Source organism: Balaenoptera borealis (assembly GCF_965194805.1).
Source record: "Balaenoptera borealis genome assembly, chromosome: 12".
In the NCBI taxonomy this organism is placed as follows: Eukaryota; Metazoa; Chordata; class Mammalia; order Artiodactyla; family Balaenopteridae; genus Balaenoptera; species Balaenoptera borealis.
Window position 1 is genome coordinate 39,661,145 of NC_138869.1, and position 27,710 is coordinate 39,688,854.

At 54.1% G+C, this 27,710-nt stretch overlaps 1 protein-coding gene and 1 pseudogene across 3 annotated transcripts; one reads left to right on the forward strand and one right to left on the reverse strand.

The window, feature by feature from the left end:
- Positions 1-52: 52 nt before the first annotated feature.
- TKT (transketolase) lies at positions 53-27,628 on the forward strand. 2 transcript variants are annotated; one of them, XM_082344886.1, is made up of 14 exons: positions 53-265; positions 9,817-9,934; positions 10,764-10,877; positions 11,679-11,776; positions 16,327-16,518; positions 18,404-18,522; positions 19,995-20,188; positions 20,919-21,083; positions 22,238-22,394; positions 24,196-24,326; positions 24,934-25,017; positions 25,125-25,218; positions 26,517-26,639; positions 27,339-27,628. In XM_082344886.1, exons 1-14 carry the CDS (start codon positions 159-161, stop codon positions 27,512-27,514), a joined length of 1,872 nt encoding a protein of 623 aa, XP_082201012.1. In that variant the 5' UTR covers positions 53-158; the 3' UTR covers positions 27,515-27,628. The 2 variants fall into 2 exon arrangements, with proteins under 2 accessions (XP_082201012.1, XP_082201011.1); XM_082344885.1 differs by having other exon boundaries at positions 67-265; positions 8,527-9,934.
- LOC309606982 (dihydrofolate reductase pseudogene) lies at positions 22,408-24,189 on the reverse strand (annotated as a pseudogene). Its single transcript has one exon. The product of its transcript is annotated as a dihydrofolate reductase pseudogene (transcript).
- Positions 27,629-27,710: the final 82 nt, after the last annotated feature.

Below are 27,710 nucleotides of genomic sequence, written 5' to 3' on the forward strand. Positions count from 1 at the left end.
CAACCTGGGGTGATGCCGGCGCCCCGCCCCCGCGGGCGGCTCCCGGGACTCTTAACGCGCCCCCGTGCGGCGTCCGGCCTCAGCAGTTGCCTGCGGCTACGCTGCACTCCGTCTCGGCGTCCTCGGCCTCCCCACCCGCCCGTTCGCCCGGCCGCGCCATGGAGGCCTACCATAAGCCAGACCAGCAGAAACTGCAGGCCCTGAAGGACACGGCCAACCGCCTGCGCATCAGTTCCATCCAGGCCACCACGGCGGCCGGCTCGGGGTGAGTGGGGGCGCAGGGCGAGGGCGCCGGGGCCGCGGGCACGCCGGCTCCATGTCGCGCTGCACGGTGCCACCACGAGGGAGGCGGCCGGGGGCGCGGTCAGATGGCGGAGCGCGCGCCTCGCAGGTCAGCGCCGGAGGAGCCTTCCGCCGCGCCCGCGCTCGGCCCGGCTTCCGCCGGCTGGGGACCGGCTCCCAGCAGGCCTCAGGCCGGCTCGGCCCCTCATTCCCCGCTGCTCTAAGGCGCAGGGGACGCGGCTCCGCACTGCGGAGGCCCCTCGCCGGCCGTGCCGGGAAGGCCACCATTAGTGCCCACTCGCCGAGAGACAAGCCCTGTACCGTGCCCTCGGCACGCGCGGCCCCTGGACGCTTTCCACCCTGGTAACTGGTAACGTTGCACCCACACGTGAGGAAACTGAAGCTCCGAATTTGTCAGTTGCCCGAGGTCACACGCGGCGAGAGCTGGAATTTGAACCCGTGCTGCCCAACTCGAGAGCGCCTGTTTTAACCCCTCATCTTGCAGAGGAGCCTGGGGCCCCGGCCTTGTCCCTACCTCAAACTACCCGTCCCCTCCTCCACCTCACATTCCTGTTCAGAGTCACATTCCTGCCACCCTTGGCTCTGGAGCAGGGGTGCTGAGACTCCAGGGGAGTAGGAGTAGGGAGTGAGGAGGAAGGTGGCCACGTGGATGCAGAACCCTGGCATCCCTTGTGAAGGGAAGGTCTAAGAGCTCCTCTGGGGTGGGGGCAGGAGGAGGGGATGGGGTGGAGGAGGGGAGACTTGGAAGGTTAAGAGAACCAAGAACCAAGCCCCAGGGCCCTGGGGTGAACATGCAGGGCCAGCCTCCAGGTGCACTCTTCTCAAGTCAGAGGCCCATCTCCCCACGTTCTTTCCCGCCAGCCCCAATGGCTCAGAAGATGGAGAAAGGCTGTTGCCCATCCCAGGGAGCCTTCTCTGAAGATGGCCAGTTGCAAGGGACAGTAATGATAACTGGCCACTGTGCAGCTGGAGGCATCAGGTGGGGTGGTTGAGAGGATCAGCTAGTGAGTCACTTCAGAGCCTGTTTCCCCCTCTGTAAAATGGGAACAATAGTAGCGCCTACACACTGAGTAGTTTTGAGGATTCCAGCCCTTTGGAGTGGGGCATGAGGCTGCCCAGACAGCATGTCATGGGTTCATGAAATGATTTTGAAGTCTGGGTGGGGGATGGTTTCCAGGAACCTTCCCAGCCAAGTCTTCTCTTTAGAACAAAGACAAGATTCTAGCTTCTGGCTGATTTCATACAAGATATGCTTTTAATGAGTCAACCTGTTGACCAGCAGGGCAGGTAGCCACTCACCCTGTGTGCCTTTAAGACACCCATTTCTCAGAAAGGATTAGACCTCTCCTGGGAGGCCATTGCCCTCCCATCCCACCTCTCCCACCCCACCCACCATGCACTCTTTGGACCCTTTATCTCCACTGGGTTTATATCAGTGGAGATACACTGATACCCGATCATGCGGGGTATCCCTTGGCCAGGCAGGGATCTGGCTTACTCTTGGTGCCCTCTCCCCCGCCTGGCACACAGTAGGTCTGCACACCTATATTGCTTGGTGAGTACTACTGGATCCCCTTCCCTTGACCACTTCAGGGGATCATTTGCCCTGCAGAACCTTGTTGAGCCCTGCTGTATGCTAGGAGCTCTCTAGCCAGATTCCTGGCGGTCTAGCTGGAGGGACACAAAATAGTGTTACACTTCTGAGCATCTTACAGGTCTAGATAAAACCTATAGACAATTACAGGGTTCCTGAGTGGTCAGTAAGTATCCCTGGTGTGACACAGAGCATCCTTTATTGCTAATATTATCTTATGGATTCTGAGAATAACCCTATGAGACAGATGCTGTCATATCACATTTTATAGATGAGGAAAGTGAGGCTAGTGTGTTAAGTGACTTGCCCAAGCTGGTCATTGGTCGCCGTCCCATGCTGTCCAGTGAGGGGCTCACGTTAACCAGGAAGAGTTCTTGGGCAGGCAGGCAGCACCAGGCCAGAAAATGGAGAGAAACTAGAAAGGGGAAGATAAGGCACAGTGATAGGGGATCTCAGTCAGTTTGAAGGCACTTGGAGAGAAATGAAATAACATTGACAACTGGGGGAGGGGGGCTCCCAAAGGAAGAGGGTGTCCAATGGGTCTCCTGGGTCTTTGTTAGATAGTTAAACTCTGATTTCTATGGGGAAAGGATACTGGATTTGGCAACTAAGTTACATCCAGGTTTACTGTTGTAATGCCTTAGGGAGGAACTCACTGAACTCAAAGTGTCCATTTACAAGAAGAAAAAGTGCAAGATACAGTGATTCCTCTTCGTTTTAAGCATGCGTAAAAAATGATGGAAAGAAATACTTAGAAAAAAACTTGCCGCAAGGCCAAAAAAGAAAAAAAGAAATACTTAGAAAAAACTTAACTTTGCAGAAGGAAGTAACATAACTATTACTACCTCTGTCACAAGAGATTTTGAAAGGCATGTGCCAAGAGCTCTGTGTGCACACACACACAAAAAACCAGTAAAGGAAGACTTCAACAGGTCTCCGGATGTATGTTTTGAGGCCGACTATGCCCTCACAGCAATGGGTGCGGTCCATCAAGTGAAGGCTCAGCTTTGAGGCCCTGGCTCTGTGCAGTCATGGCCAAAGTGACCATCCTGTCAGGTTGTCTCCTTTCTGGGGGAGCTTACACCCCCAGTGGTGAAACAGCACTTTGGCCAAAGTCTTTTCATGGTCACTGTGGAGGCTGGACTGACATTGGATCAGTGAGGACCAGGCCGTGGTGTTCAGGATTCGGTGAAGTCCTGATATCTTGGTAGCTTTCCCCGTCCTGTGCCATAACTGACCAAGTGACAGTGGACCTCACCAGGCCTGGGAAGTGAGGACACTGGCCTCTGTGTCCAGGGAGCTGAGGGACAGAGCCAGCACAGAGGGCTCCTTGTGGCAGTACCCACAGCTTCTCCAGGTCACCTGCCCCTCCCTCCGCGTGCTGGGGGAGCTGTGGCAGCCGTGGCAAGGGTCCAGCTCATCCAGGCTTTAAAAGATGAGACTTGATGGCCTTGTCAGAGGGGCCCTTACTGCTGAGGCTCATAGTGGAGATTTCTTAGTTCTCAGCAAGCGGGCTAGACTGGCGTTATCCAAACAATGCTGAGTGTCATCTGAGGACACCATCAGAGTCAGGCCCGGCTCTGGAGGCGCGGGCTGTGCTTAGAAGTCCCCGGGGCTCTGACCCACAGTGTTGGGGTGGATACTCAGGAACATAAGGTCTGGCCAGGCCTGGCTGGTGGGCACAGGGAGACGAATCTAACCCTGGCTGTGTTCCGACTGGCTGTGCCCTTGTCAGAAAGACCCTTCCCATCCCAGGGCCTCAGTTTCCCTATCTCTAAAAGAGAAGTTCACAGATAGGTTGTTTTTGAACTGGGTTTCTCTGGGGTGGGGCTGGGGGACCAGAAGGAGCAAGCTCTGGGGTCCTGCCACCTCCTGTTGTGGGTTTCATGTCCTGGGGGTCCACGTGACCTTGAAGTGGCTGGAAGTACATCCCTCCCTGCTACCCAGCTCTGGTGCTTAGAGAGGCTTTGAGTGCTCAGAGGGCCCCTGTTGGCCCAGCCTCTCTGGGCAGAAAACTGCTGCCTGGGCCTGCTTCTCCATTCGGGCTGTCTTCACCCCAGCTTCGCCCTGACTGAGGCAAGAGCAAGCCCGTTGAGATTACCCCAGCAGCAGCATTTCCCAACTCTGTGTGAGGACACCCGGCTGTCCTGCAATGACTCTGTTCTTTGCCTCTGAACTCAGCAGGGCTGATGGGCAGTGCTTCCTGAGACTGGGAACCTGGTGCAGCCACCTGGCTAGGGTCTGAGGTGTTCTCCTGTCTTCCCATGAGCTGATCACACTGTGGCCCCTGGACCACCAGCTCTGACTCCCCTTGACTTTGCCTCTTTAGGTAGAGGCCTGTTGTCACTAGAGCCCAGTCTCACAAAATCAGGAACTCCTTTATTGCCACAGACTACAGCTACCAGCCCTGGACGCTGGGTCCTTAGGCAGACTCTGTGCTCCTGCCCTGAACAGTGAGGTGAAGTCCACTCCATGGGGTGGGCTGGTGGGAGCTGGCGATTGCCCCAGCATGTGGGTCTAGCTGGCGGGGGCCTGCACTGTGTGGCCTTCTTGTTCAGAAGTCAGTCTCACCCATGGCCTGGCTGTAATCTCTGAGGGCTGCACAACTGGGTAAGGGAGTGTGGCTGCTCAAGTACTTCCTCTACTGGGCTCTGAGCACCTTCTTCCTTTTAAAAATCATCCTTTTATAGCTCTAGTGAGGTATAATTTTCATATGATAACATTCTTAGTGTATGGTCCAGTGGCTTTTAGTAAATTTAGTATATTGACAGTGATTTACAGTAAGTTTTAGTGAATTTACCACTTCCCATTTTAACTCTTCTGGATATTTCATATAAATGGAATCCTACAGAATGAGGTCTTTGGGGGTCTGGCTTTTTTCACTTAGCACAATATTTGGAAGGTCATTATGTTGTAGCATGAATTAGTACTTCATTTCCTTTTATTGCTGAATAGTCCATTGTTTGGATATACTACATTTTGTTTATCCATTCTTCACTTTCTCTTAGCGTTTTGCTTTTCTCCTAGCTCTTCTGATGGTAGGCTGTGTGACCTTGGGCAAGGTACTTCCCCCTTCTGTGGACCTTAGTGGTCCCATCCTCAAAATGAGAAGGAGGTTCGACTTCATATCTGGTATTTTTAGAGCTGATATTTACTGAGCAATTGCCGTTTTCCTATGCACTGTGTTAAGCTCTTTACACACAAATACTACCTCATTCAGTCAGATTCTGCTACTGTCTCCATTTTACAAAAAGGAAGCTGAGGCTCAGAGAGGTCACATCCCTAGAGCCTTGGAGCCAGGATACATCATTTGTTTGTGCACTCTTTGTTCCAGATGCTCTTCAGGCCCGAGGCTACAACAGTGAAAAGACTCAAACTCCCTGCCCTCCTGGAGCTGGAGTTGCACCTAGGATAGACAGGCAACAAATAGCCACATATAATGTCAGTTGGCGGCAAGTATGAGTGAGGGGAAAAAGGTTTTTTGTGGTTTTTTTTTTTAACGCGATATGCGGGATCTGAGTTCCCTGACCAAGGATTGAACGCAAGCCCACTGCAGTGGAAGCGCGGAGTCTTAACTGGTGGACCGCCAGGGAAGTCTTGAAGAAGGTATTTTAGATAGTGTGGTCAGGGAGGGCTTCTCGGAGGGAGTGGTGTGGGGCATAGCTCTGTTTCTTCACAGTCTGAGGTGTGGAGGCAGTCTTTCCAGGCAGGAGTCAGCCCAGGTGGTTCTAGGAACAGGAGGAACAACGATGGCTTCTGTCCTGGCATCCTGAGATTCTCTTGCCTGAGTATTTTCTTTTTTAATGTTTTTTTTTTAATATATAAGTTTATTTATTTTATTTATTTATTTTTGGCTCCGTTGGGTCTTCATTGCTGCACGTGGGCTTTCTCTAGTTGCGGTGAGCGGGGGCTACTCTTTGTTGTGGTGCGTGGGCTTCTCATTGTGGTGGCTTCTCTTGTTGCAGAGAACGGGCTAGGCGCGCGGGCTTCAGTAGCTGTGGCTCGAAGGCTCCAGAGCACAGGCTCAGTAGTTGTGGCGCACGGGCTTAGTCGCGCCGCGGTATGTGGGATCTTCCCAGACCAGGGATCGAACCCGTGCCCCCGGCATTGGCAGGCGGATTCTTAACCACTAGTTAAGAATGCCACCAGGGAAGTCCCCTGAGTATTTTTTTTTTTAATATATACCTAAAAAAGAATATAAATGATGTACATGTTATAAATAACGAACCTGGGTGTACCTACCTCCAGGCTTAAGAACTAGGACGTTAATAGTGCTTTAGAACCTGCTGGGTGTCTCTCCCTCCTCAGATAAGGAAGGTTTCCCCTAGAAAGAACTATACACTGAGTTTTGCATTTTATTGTTTTCCTTATAGTCTTATAACATTTGTATAAATTCATAAACAGTATGGTCTTCCCTGCTGTAGAGATCTGTCAGCAGTGTGCTTTGTTCACGTGGCGTATTTGTGAGATCTTGTTGAGGTTGCTGCGTAGTATTCCATTATAGGAATATATTGTCATTAAATATCCTCTTTATTTCTTTATGGCTGCATTGGGTCTTCGTTGCTGTGCGCGGGCTTTCTCTTGTTGTGGCGAGCGGGGGCTACTCTTCGTTGTGGTGCACGGGCTTCTCATTGCGGTGGCTTCTCTTGTTGCGGAGCATGGGCTCTGGGGCTCACGGGCTCAGTAGTTGTGGCTCACGGGCTCTTGAGCGCAGGCTCAGCAGTTGTGGTGCACAGGCTTAGCTGCTCTGTGGCATGTGGGATCTGCTCGAACCCGTGTCCCCTGCATTGGCAGGCAGATTCTTAACCACTGCGCCACCAGAGAAGTCCCTTTTTTTTCCTTTTTGAAGAGCTAACTCTTGACTTCGATTTTTAAAAATTGAACATTTGCTTCCTATTTTGTAAATTTCCATTTTTTATCTTTCTACTGTCTTTGAGCTCACTGTATTTTTTAACTTTTTAGGTTGGACCTTAACTGTTGGTTTTCAACTCATATTTCTTACTTTTTCCTTCGGGTACTTATTTCTTCTTCATAACAGATTATTTTTCTTTGTATTTTTAAGCATTGGAGAGGCTGTTGTAGTGCTCACCTCCCTGGTTCATTTTCTGAGGCCTTGAGGCATGTGTATGACATGTGTAGGGTGGGAGAAGGGCCATCTTCCAGCAGCTGGCAGCATTATCTGTTGATAATGGAGAGGAGCCCAGCCAGGGGGTGAGGGATCTTCTCTGCACTTTTTCTGCAGGGAAATCTGTGAGCAAGCAGAGTGAATGCTGAAGGGAAGGGTGGTGGTGGAGACATCTGGAAGAATGTCCTCCCAGAGGTGGGGGGCCTTTGGGAGACTTACCTAGGCCCAGCTCTAAGGCCTCAGCACCGCCTTCATAGATTGAACTAATTAGGAGTAAGTGGACAGGTTTTGGAACAAACTTATAATCCCCATGCATCACAAAGAGTTGCATAGTGGATAAAATTCCCTGCAGCCTCCCACCTTGCCCACACCCCTCCCTGCCTCTTGCCAGTTTACATTCATGGGTTTGTCCTGTACAGCACCTTGGGGTGGGCCCCCGCCCACAGTTGTCCCCCCAGGGCAGGCTGCGGTTACAGGAGAATCTCAGGCCCTCAGACCACAGACTCTGTACACTGAAGTTCCTCTAGTAATTTGCACCTAAAAGTAACTGTCTCCCTGTGTTCAGCAGTTTATGGTTTGCAGAGCCCCATCTCAATCCTCAGCTCATTTCTTCCCTCCTGCCTGCCCCGTGGTCCGCAGAGGGTCACGGTCCCAGCCTGGAGATGAGGAGTTGGAGGCACTGAGAAGTGTGGCATCTGGTCTTCCAGCAAATGGTGGTGGCTGATGGTAACCTGGGCACTTTGAGTTCATTGTCTTAGGGACCCCCCGCCATCCCCACACAGCACCCCATTTACAAGTGAGGAAGCTGAGCCTCGGCGAGGTGAAGCATGTGCTAAAGTCACAGCCTGCGTGGCCCATATCCCCACCCTGGGACACCTCTCTCAGAGGGAGTTCCCTGAAAGCTCTGGGGTGGGGTGGAGCAGACACCTGGCCCCCAAGGATCCCTTATTCTGTATGTTTTTATTTGGCAGGTATGAAGGTAGGGCCAGTAGTGTGTCCGGGATGCAGTCTTTGGAGGAAATATAGGCTCAACCTCCATGGGTCTCGCAAGGAAGGGTTAAAATCAGCTACTTTTCAACTTCTGGTGTCTCTTCATGGGTGACCTCCCTCCCACCACGTCAGCTTTGCCTGGGTCAGGCACACTTCCATCATGTGCAGAAAGTGCTTGTGTCACAGCCCTTTCTCCCTGAAGCCCCTTCCTGGGAACCGCCAGGGGGGCAGGGCAGGCCAGGCTCCTGTCCGTGTCTGCCTTCTTTCTCTTGGAGCAGTTTGGCCTGCTCTCAACCCCCATCCTTCCCCCACTGTTCTCCTAACAGGGTCATGACTTTTGAAAGAGGGTTCCTCAGGGATGAAGCTGCCCTAGGAGGGGAAGGGCAGGAGGTCAGCCTGGCTGGTGTCGACTGGGCTGTCCCCCAGCTGAATTTTGCGCTAGGGACACGGGAGTTGGGTTCCTGCCAGGCAGGGAAAGGTTTCTCGTTCACATTTCCTCACCTCCCTCTTTCAGGTCTAGTGTCTTTCCCCATGACCAGGAGTTCGTAGAAATGGTTAAGTATAAGACGATTGTGTGCTGGGGATGTGGGTACTAAACCAGCATGGACAGTTCCGGATTTCTCTACTAATGTGTCTGCTCTGGGAGTGACTCACCCCTAACCCGTGGCGGGAGCCGGCTGGCAGGGAGGAGGGAGGCCCATGTGAACTCCAGGTGGTGCATGTGCCCTTGAGTTTGGCAGTGGGCATGTTTTAGTGTGAAGGGCCTCAGAGCAGCGGCAGAAGGCTGCGGTGAGCTGCATGGAGGGAGCGGCTGGGAGGCACGTGCCCTGAGGCTGACATTGTAATCAAACTGCGGACCGCAGGGCTTCAGGAATCACAGCATGTCCTGCCGGGAACCCCAGTCTCCACTCCTGGGGGCTGAGGCTGAATCCATCAAGTGAGTCCTAAGAAACCTGAATAAGTCACATCTCTAAGACAAAATCCTTGTACTTTCTCTGGTTAAGTCCTTTGCCCAGTAGCCATTCAAATAACTGTGCAACAAATAGAACAAGAGCCTAAAAAAGGGAGACCGGTTGACCCCACTGCTCCAGACCTGGAAGGGCAGGCGCTTGCTGCTGTCAGCCCCAGCCCAGCCCTGTCTCAGGCAGAAGGAATTTTAATTTTTTCCAGGATTGTAGCCTTTGTAGAAGGTAAGAGATTGCTTTGCCTTTTAAATTCTGTGCAAAAACATGGTTTCTGGTGGCTCTACCAGCCCTCAGAATGCCCATTAAAGGCCTGCCGAGTAGCCCAGTGATACTCTTGGAGAGCCCGAAGGCCCAGCTTTCAGACTACCAACCCTGTGGGTGGAGGCTGCTGGGAGCCTTCGTCCGTTAGCCCCTGCCCAGGGCCGTAGGAGGCCCAGCACCCCTGGGGGCCTGGGAGGCCAAGTTGCCCTGACAAGTGGGCAGAGTCCTGGGCAGTCCCACTGGGACTTAGCTAACTGTTCATAGAGGGGCCACCGCAGTCTCCTGGACCCCTCCTCCTTTCTTACTGTAGTCCAGCCCCAGAATTCTTCAATTACCGTGACTCTGAGGGTCCAGACTGTTGGCCCCTGGGAGGGTGCAACCCCCATGCTGCCAGCAGTGCCTCCTTGAGACCCCATGTAACCCTCCCAGGAGGGAGGAGCATGTGTCTCTTGACAAGCCAAGCCCATGACTCCTTGGGACCTGCACCCCCAGGTCCCTGTCTGTGGGCGTGGGATAAGCCCTGTAGATCAGGGGTTCAGGGCTGTGATGCATGCATCCGTCTCTCTCCTGGGCCACAGCCACCCCACGTCATGCTGCAGCGCCGCCGAGATCATGGCTGTCCTCTTCTTCCACACCATGCGCTACAAGGCCATGGATCCCCGGAACCCTCACAACGACCGCTTTGTGCTCTCCAAGGTAGGAGGCCAGCCCTCTGTCCTTCACCTGGGGCGGTGTGGGCCCTGAAATGGTGAGAAGGGGGCCTACCTCCCTGGTGTGAACCCAGCCCCTCACCACTCTTCTCCACCTGCTCCGCCCGGCCCCTCCCTCGGTGTCTTGCTCTGTGCTGACCCAGCTGGTAAACTTAACCCCAAGCTAAGGAATAAACAGCCGAATTAGTAGGGGATAATGGAAATGATCTGGGTGTTCCACCCATGTGTGGTGTTGACAGGCAGGACTGGAGTCCAGGTCTGGGGTATAGCTTTGTGGCTTTCTGCACGCGTCTCTGCTGTGCCAGTACCCAGGCCACGCTCGCTCCCTCAAGAGTGGTGATGCCCTGCAGTAGGGTTTGGGATGGGGCGCACTGACCGGCACTGACCACCTCCCCCCGCCGCCCCGCTTGAGAACCATAGCCACAAACTATGCCGTGAACCCCCGAAGTCCACCTGTACCCAGGCCTGGCTCCATGGCCTCTGGTCTCTCGGGGTAGGCATGAGAGCTCAGAAGTCTGTCCAAGTCCGCTCACATGCCAGAACCCAGGGATTAGGGCGGCCGGCTGCCTGCTGGGGTTTTGGCCTCGGGCCTCACAGCTGCGCTCCCCCTGCACCTGTCCTAGGGCCTGCTCGGCCTTGGCTGTGGGAACCTTGGGCTGGAGAGGGATGACAGGAGGGGAGGTAGCCTTCACTTGCTTCCTTTCCTGAAAAGGATACCCGGGCCAGCAGGTTCGGTTCGGCCAGGCCCCGGGTTTCGGGGCATGGCGGGAACAGCGCCTCATCTGACCCATCCCCCCACCGTCCATCCCCTGCAGGGCCACGCAGCGCCCATCCTGTATGCCGTCTGGGCTGAAGCCGGCTTCCTGCCCGAGGCAGAGCTGCTGAACCTGAGGAAGATCAGCTCTGACTTGGACGGGCACCCTGTCCCGGTAAGTGCACCCCACTGGGAGCCTCTCCAGGCCTCTCCTTCCACTTCCTGTTTCTCAAGGCATGCGGGAAGGGGACAGGGCACCCACTGAGGAGCCGAGGGTGTTGGAGGGCAGAGGAGGGCATTAAAGTGAGGAAGAAGCAGGTATTTGGGGGCACGTTGTTTACCCCAAGCTTGTGCTGAAGCGTGAGACCTTTAAGGCCCCAGCCCAGGGCACTCTGGGTCAACTGCGGAAGGGCCTCTCCCCAGGCACCAAACACCGGCTTCCCTTCCCTGCTGGGCCTCCCTGGCCACTTAGACACAGCTTGGGAGAAGAGGTTCACCAGGGATTCTCTAAGGGGGTCGCAGCAGGATGCTGGTGACACCCACGGAAGGGGCCCGGTGTGCTCCTCGGGGCGCTGCAAACATTTGGAGTTCATGGGGTTACCATGGAAACTGTGACGCCCCATCTGGGCACCCACTAGGGCCAAATAATTCAGTTTTGTCATGAATTCTCCCAGCCACTGTGTGAGGTGAATAATGTGGGCTCTGTTTACAGATGAGGGAACCGAGGCCCAAAGAGATTCAGTCCGTGGCCTGAGGTCACCCAGCTCCCCATGGGCCGAGCTGGTATTTGAACCACACCCACAGTTACTGCTGTAGGGGAATAATGAGAAGTCACACTCTGCCTTCTGCAGACCTGCCTGCACCTTGGGTATGGGTGGGGTGTGGCTTCGAGGCTTGCAAGGTCACAGGGCTAGAATTCTGGGAGGCACTTCTGGGAAACATTGCCTGTGGTAACTGTAGCCCTCTGTCATGACAGAAGCAAGCTTTCACCGACGTGGCCACGGGCTCCCTGGGCCAAGGCCTTGGGGCCGCTTGCGGGATGGCCTACACCGGCAAGTACTTCGACAAAGCCAGGTGACACTCCCGCTCCCCACCCCCACCCACGATGGTTTTGGGAGGGGTCCTGGTGGCCCAGCTTTACTCGATGCCCCCAGGCACCTCCTTGCCTGCCCAGGGCGGAGTAGGAACTGAGTAACTAACCGTGCATGTGTGGCATGAGGCTGGTACCAGGACCGGCTCCCTTTTCAGATGAGGAAATAGGCTCAAAGGAGTGAAGGGACCTGCCCAGAGTCCCTGGATCGTGACCGGTAGGGCCAGGCTTGCGTCCAGGGCCACGTGCTCTTTGGCCAGAGCGCTTTGGCTCATGAGTTTGTGCTGCCCCCAAGCCTGGCACCTGGACCCTGGAAGTCTTAGGTGGGCCCACCTCTCAATGCCTGACTAGGTGCCGAGAACCCAGGCCCGAGCCACTCGCCTTTACCTCGGAAAAGGAGAAAATGGGGTGTTCCGGGGGTGTTTCTGGGCCTCCCTGACCCCCGCGTGTCAGCCAGGGAAGAGATGAACCCTGGAGAGAGTGGCCTGTGGAGGGTGAGCAGCCTGGTCAGAGAGGTTTGCTGCTCCAGCACCAGGCAGTTTGGGAGAGCGCCCCCTCGAGGCAGGTTTCAGCTACAAGGCCGTCCACCGTAGCCTGCAGACAGGTCTCTGTTGCCGAGGGGAGGAGTGTTGGCTGCAGGCTGTCAAAGTGGTTTCTTCATTCCTTTACCGTTTAGGGCCCTGTCCTCTGTGCTTTATAGGGTTTCACCTTGATAAGGGGATAAGGTGCGTACAGCTGCCCCTCTCACAGGTGGGGAAACTGAGGTAAGATGTTTGCCTTATGGTGGAGGCAGGATGTGAACCCAGGGTGTGCATCTGGGGTCCATATTCAGGGTCCCCAGGCTGCTCTGAGGGGCCTGAGGGAAGCACAGCAGGCTCGGGGAGCCCTGTGGGCGGGAAGCTTCCCAGAGGAGAGGCCGAGGGAGTCTGGCCTGCAGGCGGCAGGAGGCTGCAGGGAGCCTGACTGGATGCTCCGCCCCAGTGAGCACCTACTGTGTGCAGGGGAAGCTCCTGAGACAGCTCTCCAGGAGGTGGGCTGGGGCTGTGAGGCCTTCCAGACTCAGGCCAGTGTTACCTGATGGCATAGCCTCCCGGGCTGGGCTCTGGGGCCAGGCTCAGCTACACCCAGAAGTGATTCACCATGCAGTGAAGAAAGTCACAAAGAACGGGATGTGTGTTTAAGAGTATTTTATTTGGCACAGAACCAGAGCTGTGAGTTAATTATTCTCTACAGTTGCTTGAAATAATTCCTCGTGAAGGATCGTTTCCTGACCCTAACATAATGGGAAAAGCCAGTGTAGGGAGAAAACGTTTAGCTGGGTTCTCAGTGGCCAGGGTTGGCTAAGGCTGAGGGGTTAAGGGAATTATCAGGCTGCGCCAGCTGCCAGAGTTCCTGGATCCAGCCTCCAGTCAGGGCTGTCCAGCCATCAACCAGGGAGCACACATCCAATTGGCTCTCTTCCATTTGTCTTTTGTTTTTTTTTTTTGGTTGCACTACATGGCTTATGGGATCTTAGTTCCCCAACCAGGGATCGAACCTGGGGCCCCGGCAGTAAGAGCACTGAGTCCTAACCACTGGACCGCCAGGGAATTCCCCATTTCTCTTTTAAATAATTTTTTTTTTGGATTATAAAATACATACTAATCTAAAATACAGGAATGCATTAAAAAGAAACGAGGGATTTCCCTGGCGGTCCAGCAGTGGTTAAGACTGCGCTTCTACTGCAGGGGGCATGGGTTCAATCTCTGGTCAGGGAATGAATACTGTGAGGTGTGGCCAAAAAAAAAAAAAAAGAAACATCTTCCTTATTCTTAACCACCTCTCCCCCATATCAGTCTCACTTAACAATGTATCCTATTTCCTCCATGTTATTGTGAGAAGAAACTTAATGGATTTATAATCCTAGTATTTATACAACTTTACCTAATTCTTTTTAGAAAAATCTGAACACTTTCTCACACCCTAACTGTCAAGAGCTAGTGTTGTTTTTTTTAAATTAATTTATTTATTTTTGGCTGTGTTGGGTCTTCATTGCTGTGCGTGGGCTTTTCTCTAGTTGCGGCGAGTGGGAGCTACTCTTTGTTGCGGTGCGTGGGCTTCTCATTGCGGTGGCTTCTCTTGTTGCGGAGCATGCGCTCTAGGTGCGTGGGCTTCAGTAATTGTGGCACGTGGGCTCAGTAGTTGTGGCGCACAGGCTCAATAGTTGTGGCTCACGGGCTTAGTTGCTCCGTGGCATGTGGGATCTTCCTGGACCAGGGCTGGAACCCGTGTCCCCTGTATTGGCAGGCAGATTCTTAACCACTGTGCCACCAGGGAAGTCCAAGAGCTAGTTTTTTGTTTTTTTTTTTTAAAGAAATTCACGTTCTTTTATTTATTTATTTGTTTATTTATGACTGTGCTGAGTCTTCATCTCTGTGCGAGGGCTCTCTCCAGTTGCGGCAAGTGGGGACCACTCTTCATCGCGGTGCGCAGGCCTCTCACCATCGCGGCCTCTCTTGTTGCGGAGCACAGGCTCCAGACGCGCAGGCTCAGCAATTGTGGCTCACGGGCCCAGTTGCTCCGCGGCATGTGGGATCTTCCCAGACCAGGGCTCGAACCCGTGTCCCCTGCATTGGCAGGCAGACTCTCAACCACTGCGCCACCAGGGAAGCCCCCAAGAGCTAGTTTTAATGACTGGATACTGTTCTGTTTTATGGGGATGCTGTAACACATTTAGACCGTCATCTGTTATTGGATATTTGAGGTGGTTTCCCAACTCCTGCAGCAAATGCTGGCCCTCTCGTTAGGGTCTCTTCTCTTCATGGTAGTTCAGGACTGTGGGCATTTGTAGCTCTACCCTGAATCTAACAGCTTCAGGAAATTTGCAGCCTCAGGGTTAGCCCTGGCTTCTGCAGGGCCCCCTTTCCTGTTCACAAGCACCCCCAGTGTCTCCCCACGCCGCCCTCCTGACTTGAGTCTGAGGCTATGCTGGAACTCCACTCTTGGCCCCAGTTCAGCTTCCTTGGAAGCGGGTGTGGGGTTGGGAAGGCAGCCAGTCTGCTTCCCTAGAATCCCTTTTTGGGGAAGTTGAGTTCCCTACAGGCTTCTCTGACTTAGCCCCATCAGGCTGGTCATTTTCGGGAGCTGCTGTGCCAGACCCCACCCCTGCAGTGTCTTCGGGCCCCCCTTGCAGCCTGCAAGACCCAGCTTCAGATAAGCCTCTGTGAGTGGGACCTTCTGCTCCTTGTGGGGGAACCAGTGGCCTGGCCTGCTAGAGGCCGCAGAAGGGAAGGTACGGGCCTGGCATGGCAAGGGGAGGACGCAGGAGCCCTCCCTGACCTGGAGGCCTGCAGGGGTGCTGAGTCATGCTGACAGCACCACAGCCGTCCCCACCTCTCTTCAGCTTCCCCTGCCTTGGCCCTGCAGCAAGGAGGCCTGGAGGCCCGACCCACTCAGCAACAGGGCGGCTGTGTCCCTCCGAGCCATCCAGGCACCAGCCTCCCTCCCTGGGGTCACACATCTGGACGCTGGGCAGGGGAAAGGGGGTCCCCGCATCCTGCTGCTCCTCCCCCGCGTGCGATCCTAGTCAGCAAGGAGTGGACAGTCTGGGCTGGGCAGTCGGGCCTGTGTTTGAATCCTCGCTCAGCTGCTCCCCGACTGCATGATCTTCAGGCAAGTGCCTTGACCTTTGAGCCTGTTTCCTTGTCTGTGTGTTTTTTTTGGGAATAACGACTGCACTTACCTTCTTTGAGAGTGTTACTCAGTGCTAAGCAGAGTTGGGGGGTTGGGGGTTGGGGTCAAGGTCCCTGAACTGGTCTCCCTGCCTCCAGCCTCACCCCTTGGCTCCACCCTCCCCGGCCAGGGAAGGTTCTGTTTCTGGGTAATTTATCCCAACTTCATTGCTCTTTTTACCGTGTCACACTGCCTTTGGAACAGTCATGGCTGCCTGTGTTGAGGGCAGGAGATGGCCCCTGGGGTGGAGAAAGCCTAGGCCCAGCTCTAGTCTTGGGTAAGAACCAGCCCCAGAAGTTTGGGAGGAGCCCATCCTTTGAGGCACCTGCCTACACCGTGATCCCGGCCTTCAGGCCCCCTCGTGAGTGCTCATTTTCACCTGAAGCCTCCCTCTAGAGTGCATCACAGATGGCCTCCCTGGCCCAGCTCCTCTGAGCAGAAAGGTCCTCTGTCCCTCTGGCCCACTTAGCGAGTCCCAGGGCTCCCGCAGCAGTCCTGGTTCACGGTGGGGCAGAGGGAGGTGGGTGCACCCCGGCAGCGGGCGGCTCCAGGCCCTCCCGCCAGCGTGAGTAGTTAGCCCCTGTGAGCCTCACCATTTTCTTCACGCCCTAACAACTCCAGACTGCTGCCTGGAGCTCTGTTTCTTGGCAGCTGGTACTGCTTTCTGGAGCTCCTGACAGCTTCCTTCACAGCCCCTTCCTCACTGGGTGTGGACTTGGGGTGGGCACAGCTGTTGCACGTCCCAGAGGGAAAGGCCAGGGGCACGTGGGCCAGGCAAGGGGGCCAGTCTCTAACCCACCCCCCCACCCCCGCACCCCCGCAGCTACCGTGTCTACTGCATGCTGGGAGACGGGGAGCTGTCAGAGGGCTCCGTGTGGGAGGCCATGGCCTTTGCAGCCATCTACAAGCTGGACAACCTCGTTGCCATTCTTGACATCAACCGCCTGGGCCAGAGCGACCCCACCCCGCTGCAGCATCAGATGGACGTCTACCAGAAGCGCTGCGAGGCCTTCGGGTACGTACGAGGCTGTGGCCTGAGCACCCTCATAGCAAAGGAGGCCTCTGTGCCAGAAGCTTTGCAGATGCAGGGGCTGAAGCCAGAGGTTAAGCCCCATCAAAAGAAGGTCTCCCTTCAGGGTCTGACTCACAGGGCATTTGGACTTAAAGTGGCCGCCCTGGCCAGTGCCATGGATTTGTGGGCTGAGGCCCAGCTCTGAGCAAGTTCCTTTACTTGCACGTTGGGTGGTGTGATGGCTCTCAGAGCTTCCACATAATGTGATCTCACACATCCTCACCTTGTTCTTGGATGAGGAGGGAGGAGGTGCATGGTGTGGACCAGGCTCGCTCAGTACGTCAGGCCACTGGTTACCTCCTGTGACAGGAGGAGGAACAGGCCTCTCATAGGGAAACGGGAGATAGGGTTTCCAGATTTCCCCCATAGCCTTGGATGGTTGTGAGTTCAGAGTCACGTGTTACAAAGCAGGGAGGTCCATCTGGGTGGGTGTCAGCCAGAGAGGGCCTCACCTTGATGTCCCTCCCCTACCCCAAATACAAGTTCTGCAGTTGGGCTCTGAGGGTCCAGGGCCTCCAAGGCCACCCTTCATAGATGAGCCGATGACCAGGGAGAGTCGAGTTGGAGTTGCAGTACCTGATCACACAGCAGACATAGGGCTGTTATCTCTGAGAGACCTTATAGAGAGAAAATGAAGAGAAGAAAGATTCTCTGTTGGACAGGGGAAGAAACAGCCACAACATGCCTCAGGGACAGACCTCCTCAAGGCCACATCGGGCTGGGACTTGGAGTATAACCCCGGCAGCATCCTTGGGTCTGTGTCCATAACCTTGTGGCTACGAAGCCAGATTCCTTAAGTCCTGGCTTCATCACTTAACTTGCTTTGCGGCCTTGGGCAGATTACTCCACCTTCAGTATGTCAGTTTACATGTCTATAAAATGGGGACAACAACAGGTTTTTGTTTGTTTGTTTTTAATAATTTGCCTTTTATTCTTTTTTTTAAATTTACTTTATTTATTTATGTTTGGCTACGTTGGGTGTTTGTTGCTGCGCATGGGTTTTCTCTAGTTGCATCAAGCAGGGGCTACTCTCTGTTGCAGTGCGCGGGCTTCTCATTGAGGTGGCTTCTCTTGTTGGGAGCATGGGCTCTAGGCACGCGGGCTTCAGTAGTTGTGGCTCGCGGGCTCTAGAGTGCAGGCTCAGCAGTTGTGGCACATGGGCTTAGCTGCACCGCGGCACTTGGGATCTTCCTGGACCAGGGCGTGAACCCGTGTCCCCTGCATTGGCAGGCGGATTCTTAACCACTGCGCCACCAGGGAAGCCCAACAACAGGTTTAAATGGGTTAATATGTGCTCAGCCCCGTGCCTACATAGAGTGGGCACTCAGTAAGTGTGAGCTGCTACTTCTGTTACTGTTAATCTGCCAAAAAGTGTCCCAAAAGGGATTGCCTGAAAGAGAAAGGCTCCTTCCTCAACATGGCTCATTTTATACAAGTTTCCGGCACCACGTCCAGCATCTATGGAGTGATCGGATGTGTCCCTTAAATAAAAATTCATCAAAAATCTAGTAGTAGATTCCAAACCCAGTGCATTGTCCTAAAAGCAGCTTTCAGTAGGAAATGAATAGCTCAGGAATGAAAGACAATAAGTGAACTAGGCTTTGCATTACTTAGGAGAGAGGAGGAAAATCTGTTCAAAGGCAAACAGGAGGAAGTAAAACAATGTGAAAAGAGAAAATTAAACCCAAATCGGAAACCGGCAGGTTTGAGACGCCCCAGCTCCTCCAGCTCTTTTCCAGATCGCAGCTGTGCAGTGGAGCGAGGGCAGAGCCTTGCCCCAGGACCCTTCTCAGGGCCCTCGCCCCTCACGCCCTCTTTCTGTCCCCAGCTGGCACGCCATCATCGTAGATGGACACAGCGTGGAGGAGCTGTGCAAGGCCTTCGGGCAGGTCAAGAACCAGCCAACGGCCATCATTGCCAAGACCTTCAAGGGTCGAGGCATCACAGGTCTGTATGCTCGAGTCTCCTTCCACCCACCACCCCGGGACTGGGCCCTGCGGCTGACTGAAGAGGGGGGGTTTAGGAGGCGTGCCTCTGAGAGCCCGCGTCGGGGGTTGAGCCAGCCCCTTGCTTCCTCAGCGGAGTGCACCCAGTCCAGGGAAGGGGGAGCAGGAGACTAGCTGGGCCGTGTGGCTGAGCTGGGATTTAGACCCTGGTTTGGCTGGTCTCGACTGGGGGTCATGTGTAGGCAGGAGGAGAGGGAGGACTTGGAAAGGACTGTGGGTAAGGAGAGAGGACACTCCCTGCCTGGCATCTGCAGAGCGACCTTGACAGCTCCAGCTGTCTGCCCTGAGCCGAAGGGCTGATGCAGGGAGCCCCAGGAAAGCCTGGGGAGACCTAGATTCTTCCCTAGGAGGCAAGCGGGGTACCCCTCATGCAATGGAAAAGTGATTCCAGAGGCCTGTGTGGGTGGGCAGCCCAGGAGGGTCTGGAAGATGGTTCCTGTGCCTGGCCTGAGAGCCATGCAGACATAAGTCCCTCCCTAGCACCTAGGCCCAGGCTCCAGACCCTTGCTTGGGGCTGGGATGGCCCTTGCCCATTGTAAAGATGGGAAGATGGGGCTAGAAGTGGCCAGGGACTTGCCCAGGGATACAGGGAGTCTGGCACTGAAAGAGCCAACTGCCCGCTCTGGGCTGGCTTCACTGTGCCACGTGCCCGGCTCTCCCCCTGCCCACCAGGGGTCATGTCCCCCTCTGCCTGTGTGGACTTGAGGTAAATGAGGATATTCACTGGTATCTGGGAAGAAGTGTACAGCTCTGGAACCTTCTGGGAGAGGACTCTGGGATACATTCATGGCCTCAGTGCTGCTGATGCTGACCCCTCAGGTGTTACCACCACGTGGGCTCTGGAAACCTCATAGCTCCTGGGGGCTGCTCGGGAGGGTTAGTCCTTGGCTTTCTCCAGGCTGTGGTGACATCTGAGGTGACCTTAGAGGAGAGGGTTATTAAGCCTCACTGGTCCCCACACAGCCAGATGCCACGGTGGGGGATGCACCTGGGGGCTTACAGAGCCCCATCTGCTGCTCACTGATGCATAGGTGACCTTGGCGGTGCTCCCCCTGCCCTAGGCCTCAGCTTCCTCTCCCAGCCTAGTCAACAAATTGAGTGTGATTTCTACAGCAGACCCCATGCTGTGCAGGCTTGGGGTGGGGAGGTGATGCAAGGGGAATGGGATGGGGTGGCATGCCAGCAACATTCATCTACCACACATGCCCCCTCCCCACTGGGAGCTCCTGGGGGACTGGGCCGCTACTCAACGGGGGCCTGCAGTTGAGTGCTGGTCACCATGGTCCTCCTTCCCTGACCCCCATGGTGGCCTGCCCTTGACGTGTGGAGGGTTAGGCCCCCTCGAGCAGCTTCCTGGCCCTCTGGGAGCTTTCACCTTACCTGTCCCTCTGCCCTCCTATGTTGTACCCATAGGGATAGAAGATAAGGAGTCTTGGCATGGGAAGCCCCTCCCCAAAAACATGGCTGATCAGATCATCCAGGAAATCTACAGCCAGATCCACAGCAAAAAGAAGATCCTGGCGACACCCCCGCAGGAGGACACCCCTTCAGTGGACATCACCAACATCCGAATGCCCACCCCACCCAGCTACAAAGTTGGGGACAAGGTACCCAGTTGGGCCTCACTTTTCTGGACTGGTTGGGCTAGGGTGGCACCGGTTCTCTGGTTCCCCAGGGGTGGGGCCGGGAAAGAGAAGAGAGATTAGATTAGTTGGGGGTCAGGAGGAACCCTGAGATGTTGCTCCTGCCAGTTCTTTCATGGGGCCAGCCAGCTCTGGAATTATTTACATGCAGAGGCTCAGAGAGGGCAAGGGTTTGCCCATAGTCACACAGCAAGCTACTGGGATCAAAGCTGACAGCTTCTGAGTCCCCCCTAGCCCCGGTCCATCCTGGTATTGGCCTGCGCTCAGGACTCCCCCACTTCTGGCCAGGCAAAGGCAAAGGGCAGGCCTGCCCGGCTCTGGGCACTCCCCCTTGTGGACCCATCATTGTCACCTGAGTCAGGCTTTCTGACTCCCAGGCCCTCAGTGTATTCTCGTGCAGAGTGGGGCGAGTTCACAGGCCTCTGTCACAGGGCTGGGGAAATGGGGGTGTTAGGACATCTTTTCCAGCTCAGATGGTTCATAGCCGGGCTGGAGACAAGAGGCTGCACCCAAGACATTCATCGTTTTAAGTTCTTATTGGCAACCTTACAGAAGTTTCCACAGGGCCATATGCTGCTGGGCTTCCTGTTTTTACCCTTTTCCTCCCTGGTGGAAGCTACGGCCCAGAGGCTGAGCTGGGCTCCAGGCCACATACCCCCCGAGGTGCTCAGCCTTCCCACTCTCCTCCCTACAGATAGCCACCCGCAAGGCCTATGGGCAGGCCCTGGCCAAGCTGGGCCACGCCAGCGACCGCATCATCGCCCTGGACGGGGACACCAAGAATTCCACCTTCTCAGAACTCTTCAAAAAGGAGCACCCAGACCGCTTCATCGAGTGCTACATTGCTGAGCAGAACATGGTGGGTGCAGCTGGGGTCTGAGAGGTGCAGGGGCAGGGCTGAACCCCTCCTGTTCCCTTGAGTAGCCGTGTTTGGCACTGCCAGGTGCCTGCTAGGCCCTAGAAACAGCTAGGACCCAGCATTGACCCTTGACCTCAAGTAACTGGTGGCAGAGGGGTGTTGTGACACCCAAGGGCTGGGTGAGTGCACACGGGGGAGCTGAGCAGGGGATGCTGCGCGCAGGCCAGGCATTGTGGTGGATGGGCTTTCTCTGGGGGTAAAGGGCCCTCCAGGTGGAAGGGCAGGCACAGCCAGGAGGCTGGAACTAGCAGCCAAAGTCCGCTGGGCCCTTTTATGCACAAGGCTTTGGCCCTTGCCACCCTGTGGAATACAGAGATGAGAGAACTTTGTGGACCCCTGCCATGCACACAGTTGGGTTAACAGCTCCTTGTCAGGATCTATGGTTGTTAAATAAGGAACAGTGTTTTGTCCTGTTTTTCAAAATATCCTGGCCGAGGAGCCCAGTCTGGCCTGCAGGCTTCTAGGAACTGGGAGCTTCCTCCCCCTGGAGACCACCTGACTCTGTTGCATCCAGAGTTCTTCTTCAACCTGAAGTTGTCTCTGGCTTCCAGCCTTGGCAGCTGGAGGGTCCGGGGAGGGTGGTGGCTGGGGAAGGAGGGCTCCTGTCAGCTGGTGGGTTTCAGAGCTGTGGAGGTGATGCCAATTTAGAACCAGTGCCTGCACTCAGTGCTTCTGGGCCAGGATTTGGGGCCTGGGGCCTCTGGGCATACAGAGGGGTTGTGAGGGCTGGTCTCTGCAGAGGCCTTGGGGTGGCAGGGAGATGGTGGAGGAGACTTGCAGAGGCCTGGGAAGGATGGACCATCCATGCCCAAGCTTACAAGTCTGCTCTGTGAAAGGCTTTGCTTGTTGCTAGAAAAGTGTTCCCCAGGACAGTGATTTTAAGAGAACTTGTGAAATTACTATTTCAAGTTGAAGGAGTTTGGAAACAGACTGTGGAGTCAGTGGGTGCACAGGATCACTTGCATGGGAGGAGGAGAATTAATAGTTACTAGGATGATGGAACCCTCACCTCCCAAGAGGTGGGCCCTGGGGGTCCTGGGCCCCCTGGCCACCCTCTCCCTCCTCGGGGCTGACACCACCCACTCTGCCCCCAGGTGAGCATCGCCGTGGGCTGTGCCACACGTGACAGGACGGTGCCCTTCTGCAGCACCTTTGCAGCCTTCTTTACACGGGCCTTTGACCAGATTCGCATGGCAGCCATCTCCGAGAGCAACATCAACCTCTGTGGCTCGCACTGCGGTGTGTCCATCGGTAAGGAGCTGCGGCCGCGTGCTCACGCCTGTGACCTCCCCGGAGTTTTTTTTTTTTTTTGCTTTTTCCCACACATAAACATTTCTTAAACATTCTGAGTATTACACACAATTTGCTTCTTTTACTTAGCAATTTTTGGCATTTTTCTGTCAGTACTTCATTCTTTTTAACTGCTACAGATTTACATTTTATAGACATATTGGTTAGTTATTTATTAATCAACATTTGGGCTGCTTCCAAGTTTGAAAAAGAAAGTTGCAACAGATACTCTTGGGTCCATTTCTTTGCTCAGGATTAATTTTCAGAAGTGGAAGTTCTGGGTTCAAACCCAGAATACTTTGAATTTTAATTGATATTGCTAACTTACACTCTAAAAAGGTTGTACCAATTTATAAGGCAGAAAATGCTATTTTTTTTGGATACTTCATCTAAATCTTTGCTAACGTGATGGGTAAAACATGTTTTAATTTTCATTTTTTAATTCTGTGAAGTTTAGTTTCTAACTTACTAATTTTGGTTTCTAGCAATATTCATTCTTAATTTTTACCTCTTTGACTTTTTAATTTTAGCCATTATGCTTGATATTAGGTTATTCTTTTTTGTAGAGAGCAGCCAGTTCTTGTTCTATCGTTGTAACATCCCACGCAATCTGATTGAAGGTCAGAAACAAAGTTTTCTAAGGTCTCAGACCTTCTCCTTTAACCACTGAAAAGGTAGTCTCGTACCTGCCTCTTTACTATCTCTGTGGAATATCCTGGAGTTTTCAACTTACTGACTCCTAGTCTGTTTGAACAGAATTTTTTTCAAAAGTGTGATATAAAGTAATTCACAGTCCCTCTTTTGATCTAATTTTAATAACTGAATGCTAGCTCTTCTGTTTATAATCCATTTCTGACCTTTGGACCCATCTGCCTAGCTCCTAACTCTATAGGCTCTGGTTTCAACTCATGCTACCAGGGGACTCTGCCACTTTGGGCTGTCTTGGTAGATATTCTACCCTAGGCAGGTGCTGGTCACCTATGCTTGACTCTTGATGGGCATTCAGGCAGTTACAGCAGGAAATGTTTCACAAATGGTATCTGATACAGTGTAGTTAAGATTAATGGGGAATAAAAGTACTTTGCTTAGAAATAATTATCCATAGATCTAAAGTCAACAGAAGTCTCCACAACAAAAAATACATAATTTTTTTGGGGGGTGAGGAGGAGGCTTGAAATAGATCAGAAATCACTTTCGCATTAATTGTTCTTTTTATATACTTCAAATTTGTACTTAATGCCTTTCTCCTCCTGGACATCAGAAGGAACACCTGGATATCCTGTAAACGGAACTGCCTTCCACTATCCAAACCATGTCCACTTTATTTGTTAATTCTGGTTGCTCAATAAGCTTTAAGGCATCATCCAGACTTTTAGCAAGAAAATGAGCTCCCTGTGGAGGTTCCTTGAGTTCTCTACTGAGAACTATATTAATTCTGTCCTTTAAAGGTCGATTCTTCTCTGGAATGGAGATCCAGGTTTTCCCACCCATAATCACCAAATTCTGTTTACCTGAGCGGGGGCCAGGGCAGGTCCCCATTCTTGCCGATGCCCATGTTCTGGGACACAGCGACAATGCAGTTTAGCAGATGAACCATGACGGTGGCAGAAAACACTTCCGAGCTAGCATGTCACACTAACACGGGGATAGCCCGCCAGCTTGGCGCGAAATTCTGTCCCCGGACTTCTGAAACAGGGTTTGGGGCCAGGATTCCATTCCACGCATGAGGTCGTACTTCAGCATATCCTTTCCCACACCCCAGGGGAAGATGGGCCCTCCCAGATGGCCCTGGAAGATCTGGCTCTGTTTCGGTCTGTCCCCATGTCAACCGTCTTTTACCCAAGCGATGGGGTGTCTACGGAGAAGGCAGTGGAATTAGCAGCCAATAGAAAGGTGGGTCACTTGACTGTTCTTTCTTCATCTGGCAGCTAGCGCTTCCCTAAAGGAACAGGAAGGGAGGCCAGCATGCAGGCCCAGAGCTGGTCATTTGCTGCCCCAGAGTGGTGTCTCCTGACCTTGCACTGGTGTTGTGGCTTGGAGGAGTTAGACCAGGAAAAATGAAATACACACCACCCTTCCTGCTGCGTGGCAGACATTGCTAATTGAACACCATTGTCTTTCACCACTGAGCATCGTGACAGCCCCTGCCAATCCAGCAGTTGATGCCTGTCTGCCCTCCCTGAGTTGGATTCTCCAAGACAGAATGAACTGAGTCCTGAACAAGAGCCACGCTGCCATTGACTGGAATGTCTCACGTGGTTCTCGTTCCTCTGAGGGCAGGGGGCGAGCCACAGCACTCTGGGGCGGGGGGTGGAGGGGGTGCATGCAGTCCTTGGAGGCCAGTCTACCTGATGGAGAAGTTATCTTCCATCTGGGGCTTGGGGCTGGCTCTCACGCAGGAGGAATATTTGGAGAGGCACGTGCTGCAGAGGAAAGACTCCAGTCCTCAAGGTTGGAAGGCCTGCGTCCTGAAATCCTCAGTTATTCTGTTTCATTCCAGGGCATCTGCTTCATCCGAACCAGCCGCCCAGAAAACGCCATCATCTACAACAACAATGAGGATTTCCAAATCGGACAGGCCAAGGTCAGTGTGGTTTATGCCCCAGTGAGACCCCATAGAGTGAGCCTGAGGTCAGGACCCACCCCAGTCTACCAGTCCCTGAGCCTCACTGGCCCCCATGTTGCCCCCAGGTGGTCCTGAAGAGCAGGGACGACCAGGTGACTGTGATCGGGGCTGGGGTGACCCTGCATGAGGCCTTGGCTGCTGCTGACCTGCTAAAGAAAGGTAAGGAGGGCGGGACCCACAAAGTCTTAGATGGGGTGCTAACTGCAGACCCGGTCTTGGGTGAAGAAAAATCTCATCTAATTAAATGATGAGAGTATTACTAAAAGCCAGGCTTGGAGCACTTCCTGTGTGCCCAGCATGGTGGCCAGATCAGAGGCCCTGGAGCCTGAATCTACTTAGCTGGCTTCTAATTAAGTATGTTATTCAGCATCACTGTGCCTCGTTTCCCCATCCATGATGGAGGTACTATCACCTTCCCCATGGGGCTGTCCTGAGGATTTAATAAACGTGACCTGGCATTATTATCATTGCGAGCTCACGAGTGTTAGCTGTAGGGAAGACAGGCATTAGCCTCCCCTGCAGTAGAATCACAACAGATTTCAGCCGTGCTGAGCACCCAGGAGAGGGCGGACATGGGTGTCGTTAGGAAAATGACCTCAGGGCTTCCCTGGTGGCGCAGTGGTTAAGAATCCACCTGCAAGTGCAGGGGACATGGTTCAAGCCCTGGTGCAGGAAGATCCCACATGCCGCAGAGCAGCTAAGCCCGTGCTCCACAACTACTGAGCCTGTGCTCTAGAGCCTGGGAGTCACAACTACTGAGCCCACGTGCCACAACTACTGAAGCCCACGCGCCTAGAGCCCGTGCTCTGCAACAAGACAAGCCACCGCAACTAGAGAAAGCCCGTGCGCAGCAACGAAGACCCAATGCAGCCAAAAATAAATAAATTAAAAAAAAAAAAGAAAATGACCTCAGATGTGAGTAGGAACTGATAAGCAAAGAGGGTGTCGAAGAGGCCCAGGCATAAGGAACAGAGCTCTAAGGAACTAGGGGGAGGGCCAGAGCAGGAGCGAGACGGGCTGGAGATCCAGGGGGAGGGTTGACCCATCCTCCTGACCTGACACCGTCCTGCCTGCAGCCACAGCTCCCCTCCCCACCACCCCACATGCCCTCACTTTACCTCAGGGCGGACCCTTGGAGGCGGCCGTCCCCCTGGCTTTCCCTGACAGTCGGTCCAAAGGCCAAGATACTGCAGCCCAGGGCGTGAGGGGAGAGAGGAGGCGCTCCTCTTCTTGCCTGAGACCTGCTGCTCCTGTCAGGCCAGGGAGGCTCCAAGGTGGAGGTGTGGGTGCAGAGGACACGGGCATCACAGCTCAACAGAGGCGGTGGCCGAGCCATCGGGGGTGGGTAGCTGTGTGACAGGCCCCCTCGCAGGGTGCCCATCAGAGGCCCCCAGAGGGCAGACCCACGGCGCCCAGCTCCTTCCCCTCAGCCCGCCCCGCTTCTTCTCGCCTCACAGAGAAGATCAACATTCGCGTGTTGGACCCTTTCACCATCAAGCCCCTGGACAAGAAGCTCATTCTCGACAGTGCCCGGGCTACCAAGGGCAGGATCGTCACCGTGGAGGACCACTACTATGAAGGTGACAGAGCCGGGGACACACGGGTTGGGAGGGCTGGGGCACAGGGCTGGACATCCTCCTTTATCCCAGCCCCAGGAGGGTAGCTGCGGCCCAGGAAACCCAGAGCAGCTGGGACTTGGCCTCTTAACAGACCTCAGGCTTGGCCTGGGGACCCTTGAACTCGATGGCTGGAATGGCTCCTTGGATCCCTGCCTGACTCAGGAAGCCTGAGAGGGTTCCAGCCGTGCTAAGAGCACACAGTGGTCATGTCCCTGAAGTACCTGAAAGTTAAGGCTGTTGTGCAGAATCAAACTGGGAAAGCGACACAAATTTCTGGCTTTTATGAGTTTTTCATAAAGCCATCCTCTACAAATACACACTACTCTCTCCTCCAAGGGAGGCCCCAGGGGAATAGACGGGCTTAGACCCTGAGATCAAGTGCAGATGTTGGTTGATGACAGCTGCCCAGAGGATGGTGTTAAATATGATTCAGAGGCCATATTTGGGCTTATGAAAAAAGTAAGTACTGTGATTGGTGATGTCTGCTCTGGCTACTGGCGTGGCGCAGGGTGGTTGGTATATATGCCATCCCCCCATCCTTGGGAAAGGGAATAAACTCAGACTGATTCAGGGCCCGGGGGCGCAGCTAGGGGCTCTGGGGACCCACCCACTGCTCACCTGAGGCTGCATCACCTGACTCACCTCTTTTCCTTTGTCCAGGTGGCATAGGTGAGGCAGTGGCCTCTGCAGTAGTGGGCGAGCCTGGCGTCACTGTCACTCGCCTGGCTGTCAGCCAGGTGCCAAGAAGCGGGAAACCAGCAGAGCTGCTCAAGATGTTCGGCATTGACAAGGACGCCATCGCGCAAGCCGTGCGGGGCCTGGTCACCAAAGCCTAGTGGGGGGCATGGGGTACAGCGTGGGAGTGAGTTCTACACATTCCTGAGATCCTGGCAGAGGTGCTCAAAGACGTACCGAGAGGAGTCATAAATATACGTTTTGAGAACAATGAATTGGCTTCTGAAATGTTTTTTCTTTGATGTGAATGCAGCCAGTGCTGGTTCAGAGGAAGAAGGGTGGAGGGAGAAGTAGGGA